Raw genomic sequence first — 9,365 nt, forward strand, 5'->3', positions numbered from 1 at the left:
AAGGGTGAATGGTACAGGGAAAAGGACCATGGACCGAGGCTTGGGGGACTTGGCTTCCATCTAGATGATTGAAGACAATCCATAATCACTACAGGTCTCAGTCTGCCCTCTTTTCAGTGGTAGGACCTACCTTCATTTCAAGGCCCCCTCCAGTTCTAAAAGTTCCCTTGAGACTTTGAGCAAGTGAGCCCGATATGAGCAGGGAGCCCAGGGTGCAGCATGGGAGGAAAGCAAGCTAGCATTACCTTAGAAGCCATGTAGTCAGCAATTTATTAAGTGCCTGCCATCTGCCAAGTACTGTGCTAGGGGCTGGGGAGACAAAGACAAAACCAAAAATGTAACAATCCTGGTCCTTGGGAAGCTAATGTTAGAGCCAACAAAGATGGATGGATGAATGGATGGATGGATGGATGGATGGATGGGTGGGTGGGTGGGTGGGTGGATGGATGGATGGATGGGTGGATGGATGGATGGATGGGTGGATGGATGGATGGATGGGTGGATGGATGGATGGATGGGTGGATGGATGGATGGATGGGTGGATGGATGGATGGATGGGTGGATGGATGGATGGATAGGTGGATGGATGGATGGATGGGTGGGTGGGTGGATGGATGGGTGGGCGGGTGGATGGATGGATGGATGAATGGATGGGTGGATAAACAGAGACATAGGTAGACAGATGGGTAGACAGGATAGATAGACAGACAGGATAGATAGATGTTTGAAGACCTGCCATATGACAGAGGGATTTGACTTGCTCTGCCTAACTCCAGCAGAACTCAGAGCAGTGGGTTTAGAAGTTCTGGGAAAGGCAGATCTAGGCTTGGTATCAAGAAAAGCATGTTATAATTTTTTTTTAAATTTTTAAATTTTTTTTTTTAGTGAGGCAATGGGGGTTAAGTGACTTGCCCAGGGTCACACAGCTAGTAAGTGTGTGTTAAGTGTCTGAGGCCGGATTTGAACTCAGGTACTCCTGACTCCAGGGCCAGTGCTCTATCCACTGCGCCACCTAGCTGCCCCCCAAGAAAAGCATGTTCTAGCTGTGGTGGCTCCATCTCCAATGGCTATGTACTCCAAAACCATTTGCGGTGCGCATTGCTTTTGGAACTCTTGGGTATATCTGTATTTAATTAACAATAATTAAGACCTTAGAGCTCTCACCCCAAGAAAAGAGCATTGTTTTTCTCTATTTTCATGTTGGTGCTGTTGTTTGTGTAGGATTCTGCCAAATTTATACATAATCAGAGAATACAATGTAAAATTGAATAATATGTGTTGACTTTAAAATATGCACCAGGGTTATTTATGATAGGAAAAAAATCACAAACATTTATTGAGCCCCTAGCAAGGCACCAAGCATTCTTTGCCCAACAGGCGTATCTCCCTCTGTATCATTTCATTGACCAAAATGACTTGCCCAGCAAATAAAAATATACATTTTAAGGTCCATAGACAGTCAAGTATTTCCAAGGCACTTCAAATTATTTTCAATTTAAGTGAACTATAGAATTGACACCTTCCTTTCTGAAAGACCCTTCTAGCATTCACATTCAGCAAAAGACTAGTCATTCTCACAAATCTCCATGGCTCTCTTCATGACCATGTTTTCATTACTGGCTTCTAATAAGAGTTTCCCTTAATATGGAACTTCAGATTTTGGAAGCAACTTTGCTGTGATTGAAGTAATACAAATAGTAACATCTCTGTTAAGGAAATGGAAGTTCAGGGAGGTTAAATATTGCTCATGGTCCATGGTATTGATGAATCGTGACCAAGGACTTGACCCTCCATCTTCTGACTCTCCATCCAAGACTGATCAGAGAGACTGGGCTGCCTCTCCTAAGATCAGTAAGAAAATGTGAACTCATATATTTCTCACTAGAGAAACTCTTTTCATTTCAGGTATCATTCCTATCCATGGGGAACGAAGAACTATCCAACTAAAAGATGAAAAACCTGTGTTTTGAGTGAACTGGTATTTTTTTTCCCCAATGATGTTAACCTGCCAGGACTTCAGTTATTACTGTGTGCTGGTCAAAGGGATCAGCTCTGCCTGAAGGGTATGGAAGAGAAGAAACCAATGCTGAAACAAATCCAGGTCGCCTTTCCAGGTTCTTGATGCATGGGGTGTGAGGCCCATGGCCACTCCAGTCTCTCTGCAGGGTGCTCTGGGTCTGCTACTCATTCAGGATTCTGCAAGTGTCATTTGCTGGGAGGAAGCACTCCTCAGCAAAACTTTCTTCCATTTTTTTTAAAAAAAGCTTTTCCTATTTTTTTTAAACAATGATTTGATCCTCAGGATTGCTGGAACTTTGTTGAAGGACATGCAGCCTTCCTTGTATCAAAAATAGGGATACATTTGAAAAAGAAAAAAAAAACAGCTCCAAATAACAAATTGGGAGAGTCGCTGTATCCAGTGGTGATTTTAAAAGCAGTCTCAAACTGCAAATTGCAATTTAAATGAAAGAATTGGCTCAATATCTACCACCTGGGTGCTAGGAAACTTCAAGCTTGATACAGTGTAGACAGTATTGGCAAGCTGTACAGCTTTGGAGAATAACTGTCAATTTTTCAATTTTAGGCCAGAAGAGTAGACTATATTCATGTACAGTGTCCATATATGTGTATATATAAATATATATGTATATACATAGACATATATATAGATAGATATTTTATGTTTACCTAAAAAATAAAGAGCTAGGCAGAAGAGATACTTTGCTGTTAAGCAAATCTTCAGGGCTTAATGAAAGTTGAAAAGATATATGCTCTGTCTCTGAGATCCAGTCATCCTGACTCCAGGGTCTGGCTTGTTGAAGTTTAAACAGTTGTTTAAAAAGAAAATTATTGTGTAATGAATGATACGTACTTGTATCTAAGGTGAACTACTGTAAAAACAATAACATATATATATGCACATTATCATATGTGTGTATATATATATATATCACATTTGTGTATATATTTATGCACCAGAATATCAAAATGCCAAACAATGACACATCCCTGGATAAATCTGGCTGTTGACCATAAGATATAATTCTAAAATGATCATCTTTGATACATATGTGTATATATCCATATAGACACTTGTGCACACACAGTGCTTCCTGGATAACTACAGTGTATCTTGACAAGGCTTTACAAAACCTTTCCTTGCCAAGTCAGAACTCCTTTACTGAAGGATACAACAGTGTATCCTTTTAATACCCTTTAAATATGTGGTAGTAAAGTGGGTCTGAATAGTGCTTTCATGTAAGAACCTTTTGCTGACTTTCAAATACATATTTGCATTTTTCTGCACAATAAGGATAGGATTTGGCTGATTATATATGGCTAAGCTAATATATCTGTTTAGTTTACTTTTTATTTTAAAATGGTCTAAAGAGAATGACCCATGTAGTGTGATAACCCTCTTATTGTGATCTGATAAATATTTTAACTAATTTTTATATTTTAAAAAAAGACCTACTTATTCTCACAAACTTGCACTAATACCCCTAGTGGGCACCAATGGGAATCTTTATTACCAAATCAGTTACTACAAGGGCACTGTAATTTAAAATAAGAGCTGTATCTCCAAGGCGATTGGAAATGCTTTTTAAAAAATGTAATACTAAGGGAAAAAAAGGTTAAGTCAGAGCTTCCAAAGGCTTATCCCTGCCTGATCATGGCAGAGCGGAGTTGAGTGATCATGTGAGAAGTCTCCTTTTTAGATGGTTACAGAATTCCTTAGGGCATCTGTTTTCACTCACTATGGCCTGATTATAAGATTAAAGGATCAGGTTTGTGGTGGGAGACAAGCGTTTGAAATGCCTGCATTGTCAAACTTATCCAGCTTTTTTTTTCTCTTCCCATGCTCTGACTTCTTTGGTCCTAGCCTGTCCACACAAGTAATTTTATTTTCATGTCTGTTTTTCACCAAGAAACAGACACATGAGAATCTGGATTGTTTAAGAGGTATTTACAAATCTGAAAACATCATACTTCTTTTGATGAGTATGGATAGGGATGAAGAGTGACCCCAGCAAATCAATTACCCCTTTACTTCAATGACTGAGAGTTCATTGGCCATCTCCAAATCTACGGGCATAAGGAGAGTTCTCCCTCCCTCTGTAATTTCAAGTATAAGGTCAAAGGTTTGATGACCTCATCTTGCCCACCCACATCCTTGCCTTCACTCAGTTATTAATTACAAATTAATTTTTAAGTGGCAATCTCAGGGTTTCATTACTTGATTCTCTCCCATGTGGCCCCTGGCAGCTACTGAAAGCCCAGACAAAGATAGAAGCCTAGAACTAGGCTGTTCCATGCATTCTGGGCTTGGTGCTCCCCAGGTACCAGTGGATGACAAGCACAATCATCAAAATGATCCCCTTTCCAAACCAATTGGCAAAGCGCAGAATCAAGTGATCAGAATTTAAGAAAGTGACCCTCCCGTTCTATTTTTCCAGTGCTTTGTTGTTGTTGTTTTGTAGTGTATGCATTTGATATTAATGATCTAGGAGTAAATAAATGGCTCTTTTCTTGGAGGCGCATAAATGCTGAGACCTTTCCAGTGTCATTGAGCATACCAGAAGTTACAATTTTTCTAAGTGTAAGGGGAGCCAAAAGCATAAACACCAACAACAAAACCAATGGATCCTCTGCCCTGAGATAGCTTTCTGTCCTTCTTTTCCTATATTGTTCTTCTAAGAGAGACAGTTTTCAGCTCACCCATTATACTACCATTGTCATACAAACGGATAGTTTTCCTGGGGCATAAACTACTGGAAGGGATGGAAGTTAGGTATCATAAGATTTGCATCCCAAGGGCCTGCAAGAGTTACTCTAGCTTCTCCAAAGACCTCACTGATTCCCTAACCTAACAACTAGGAGAGGCTGGCTTGTAGTGAAAGTCTATTAATTTTGCTTTTGACTCTCTTAATCATCTTCCTGTGTGAACAAGTCCTTCTCTGAGCTGGGAAAGTCTCGATAATCTTTTATTGATTGCATTTCTCTTTTATTTTGCCTCTTTCTTCTGTATAATTTGTAATTATTTGTTGTGCTGTGAAAATCCCACTTAGTTCATGTAATTCAAAGGGACTTAACTTTGTATGGATAGAATACAAATCAGCCTTTTGGGGATCACTTTTGAGTCACAAATGCTTCAGTTAATTATGTTTTGATCCATCAACTATGTCTGAATATTTGCTCTTGAACCTTATTTTACTTTTTTTAAGTCCAGATTTTCCATTCCCCATGAAGTGACTGCCACAGTCAGACCTGCTCTTTGGTCATCAAAATTGTCATCTCTCACATATGTCCTTTGCAAGCCCCTTTATGGCTAAACTATCATGAGCAATAATAACGTGGACCCTGCACCAAAGGTTAATGGTGAAGTCTTTGGGGACACCTGCGGAAGAAATGCTCATGTTGAGTGTGGAAATTTACATTCTCACGTGCAATGATTTTGATGTTAATTGCCATTCTTTCTTTGTTGGCAAACAGGACCTTCCTCATCAGACACTTGCTATGTTACCTCAAACATTACGAGGAACACTCTTGATGAGGGGTCATTGTTGTCCTTAAAGTTCCTGCATTCATCTGACTAGATGAGATGAATTTTGATGCTCCAATCCAGGATATAACCTGGGGTGGTTTTGAACTGTGCCACAAATATTCATCAACATTTACCATGAAGATTTTTCATGTGTGATGACCATGACATTGCATGGTGGTTTTTGATCAGTATTATTCAGATAAAAACCTATTATCTCCAAGGCGTGCTTTCTTGAGTGGGAGGGCCGATGAGAGAGGAAATAGGTTTTGACAATACTTTGGTTTTTGTTGGTTTGATCTTTAGCCTCAGTTCCTCTGGAAATAACTTTAGCCTTCTTTACAAAGGCAGAAACTCTTCCCTTTTAAGTGCTCTTTGTTGCTTGCGTCTTGCTTTTTGCCATGATTATCTGAAGAGCACAGAACAAATGCTGTCAATGCAAAAGTGGTGTGACTAAAGCAACTTCTCAGAGACACCATGGAAATTCAACTCTAGGGAATCCAGAAGCAAAAAAAAGATAAATGGTCCCATCTCTTGGCCTTGGCCTCTTAGATGAAAACTCCCTCTAAATATTCATCTTTTTATTTTTGGCTTTGAAGTGTAATTATTGGTCATATGTACATATATATGAACATAAATGCATTGTAGACATGCAGACACCAAGAAGGCAGAAAAGATGCACACACACACACATATTTATATAGGATATATGTATATGTGCACATCTGTATGTATATAATAAATTTTATATGTAGCATATACATATGTATCTCCAGATACCACTTAAATTGTATTAATTATTCTCTAATGAAAAATGTGCATACTCAATTCAGAAATTTTAGCTAGATTTTGTTTTTCAAGTCCAGCACGTGTATCCGTTAATGCTATTTTTCACTTTAATAAGAAGATTCAAATGTTTCCTGGAAACTTATAGTTTCCTGTGTCATTATAGTTAAATTACATATAGTCAAGAAGACATTAATGTTGATTATATATTTTTGGCTGTGATGTTGCTTTGAGATCTATGAGAAGAATAAAAAGGACTTTAGTATTCTGAATAGATGACTAATGAGCACTGGAGATTTGTTGTGCCAGTGGGTCAATCCACAATAAATAGCTATTAAGATTTTTCTTTAAAGCTTGCTCACTCATAAACACAGCAGTCTCCTTGGCAGCTATAATTTTTTAGAGTAGTACCTATTTTGGTGCTAAAAATAGACTGCAATTAACTGCAACAAAAATTCAATTTTCAATAGAAAACTCAACATCATTTGCCTAGAAATATGAAGCAACTTCCTATGAAATAGGGAGGGTTCTTTATCCTGTATCCCAAACCATGTCTGTAGAGATGGGATCAGTAGATTAAATAGCACAGAAATGTGACCTGGAGTGGAATTGTTTCAAATCTGTTCTTGAAGGGGCACACTAGGTTCTTGAACAAAGCCATGAATTTTGCCATTAAAAAAAATAGAAAAGTCCCCTTGACTGTCCTTTAAATGCATCCTTAAACACATAGATAAATGGTTGAGTTTGATTTCATTTTCAAATATATGGACCTGCCCATAAAGAATTACCTTTGGTTTTTGCAAAGATGTGCAAAACCGTTTCCGTAAACTACATAGGGATTTGTGCCAGATATTTGAGAACGGCGAGAAGCCATCTGTGAAAATAATTTAAAGGCCCCACATCTTAAAGTCAAATTGTGATGCTAACTCATAAAATAATATTCTTAAGTCATGAATAGTCCATCATTTCAAGTGCCTCTCACAGAACTCTTCTTGATGACGTGACTCTCCATTGAATAAAACAAAATCAAAGGCCCCTGACCTCCATGACTTCCCCCTTACTTCAGTCTTTTTTTGAGTGTTGGGGGTAGTCGTTAGCGATGTGTCACTTTAAGAAGGAATGCAGGCAGTATTTTTATAAGCTCTGAAGAATTCATCCTTGTGTAAAGTGAAGTAAAGAAGTAATCTGTTTCAAGCCAGTGATGCCCCAAAGATGTATGATCCCCCCCAAAGTGATAACTCCATCTTTAAGAATGGAAAGGCAAGCTCTAAGGGGAAGGCTGACTTGTGGAGGTTCCTCCAGTCACTGGTGGCTACTTTGCTGTTCTCTGTGGCAAAGGGAAGGGATGCTCTGGGGTTTCTAGCAGTACACTTTTTCCCCTGCTCCTGAGAATCCTAGGGTAAGCCCTACAGTAGAAGAGGTGTAGCCTGGCCACTGTTGGACATTCCATTAGAGACCACGTTCATTGTTGCCAGGGTTGCCTGCGGAGAGAGCCCCAGAGTGGCAGAAGGCTCTTCATCCTTCTCTGGAGGCAAGTGCAGACCATGCCTCTCTTTATCCCCACCCCTCCACTGCCCCAACACACACATGCACCTTTTTGCTCTTGTTTTCTGGAATACCCTAGGTGAAGCCAATGGCTCCCAGAGGAGGCATATTTGCCATTAAGCCATCATTTTCTTGTAAATAAGGGCCATTCTCCTTCCTCCAGCACGGAGCTGGGACCACTATATCCTGTAGTGCAAACTTAGGAGGGAATGTCTTGTTTTTTTTTTCAGGTAAGTCCAGGTAATTTTGAAGAATCATGCATTCAGGCAGATTGAAAAGAAACAAGCAGGGGTTGTCTTGGTTATTTTCAGTAAGGCCATTGATAAGCTGCTGAAAGATTCCATCATTTACTTTCTCCAAACCAACAAGCACCAATTTAAGAAACCCTTTCAGTACATTTTGTCCACTGGCATCCGGCAGATCAGAACTGAATTATCATGCTTCCTGTAGTCTGTTGTTCCCAATGGCAATTCGTGAGGTTCACACAGAAGAGAGTTGTCTTTTGAAAAGAGGCAGAACTCATAATCTCACATGGCTCAACCACATCGCTCTTCTGGATGGTCACGGTCCAGAAATGTGCAGGGACAAAAGACTCTGGCTGGGGAATGTTAATGAATGCTGTATTATCTCCTTTCTTGTCACCTTAGACAATGACACTCTTCTCCCTCCCCCCAGTAGTCTGGCTCACAGAGGTCTGGGGGGGGGTCGGGGAGGAGAGGGTGGCCTGGTTTTATCATCAGTGGAAATGTTTTTACAGTCATGTCTGTGGGGGATAATGGACGTGAGAGTGGCAATCAGGTTTCCTGGGCACCCTTAAGACATTCTGAAGACACCCAAGCCCTTCCTGTGTGAACTCACCAACATGCTGGCAAGCTGTTAGTGATCCTAGCATCAAGATAGAGCTTGGGTGAGATTAGGACAAAGAAATGCTCCTGTGAAATCTTTGTGAAAAATGTGAGCAAACTTTATTTTTGCTATTGATTAAACATGTTATGTCAAATGTGGATGGAAATAAAACTTTATTTTCAATCATTTTGAAAAAAGATAATTGTCATCAATTTACTTCCACCCAAGAACACATGCCATGAAAAATGATCTTGAATAACAGTTTTCTATGTTGTAGAAAGTAAGCTTCCTGAGGGGAGGCACTGTTTCATTTCTGTCTATATCTCCCTAGCTCCCAGAACAGTATGTGTTACTGAATAGTACACGCTTGGGGCAGCTAGGTGGCACAGTGGATAGAACACTGGCTTGGGGATTCAGGAGGACCTGAGTTCAAATCTGGCCTCAGACACTTGACACTTAACTAGCCGTGTGACCCTGGGCAAGTCACGTAACCCTCATTGCCCAGCAAAAACCAAACACCACCCCCCCAAGAAAAACAAAACAAAAATTAGTCCATGTTCACTGATAAATCTTCCCCTCCCTTCTCAGTTTTGTAAATGCTCATTTGAACCTGAAATAGTTAAAACACATCAGCCACCTCTGGACC

General features: G+C 39.8%; 1 protein-coding gene across 1 annotated transcript in view; it reads left to right on the forward strand.

The window, feature by feature from the left end:
• The window catches only part of NEK10 (NIMA related kinase 10), a 241,392-nt gene extending 232,487 nt beyond the window's left edge, over positions 1–8,905 (forward strand). The window contains 1 exon segment of the mRNA XM_043969156.1: positions 1,906–8,905. Coding sequence (XP_043825091.1) covers positions 1,906–1,954 — 49 coding nt within the window. The 3' untranslated portion in view covers positions 1,955–8,905.
• Positions 8,906–9,365: the final 460 nt, after the last annotated feature.

This window comes from Dromiciops gliroides, chromosome 5 (assembly GCF_019393635.1).
Source record: "Dromiciops gliroides isolate mDroGli1 chromosome 5, mDroGli1.pri, whole genome shotgun sequence".
Classification (NCBI taxonomy): domain Eukaryota; kingdom Metazoa; phylum Chordata; class Mammalia; order Microbiotheria; family Microbiotheriidae; genus Dromiciops; species Dromiciops gliroides.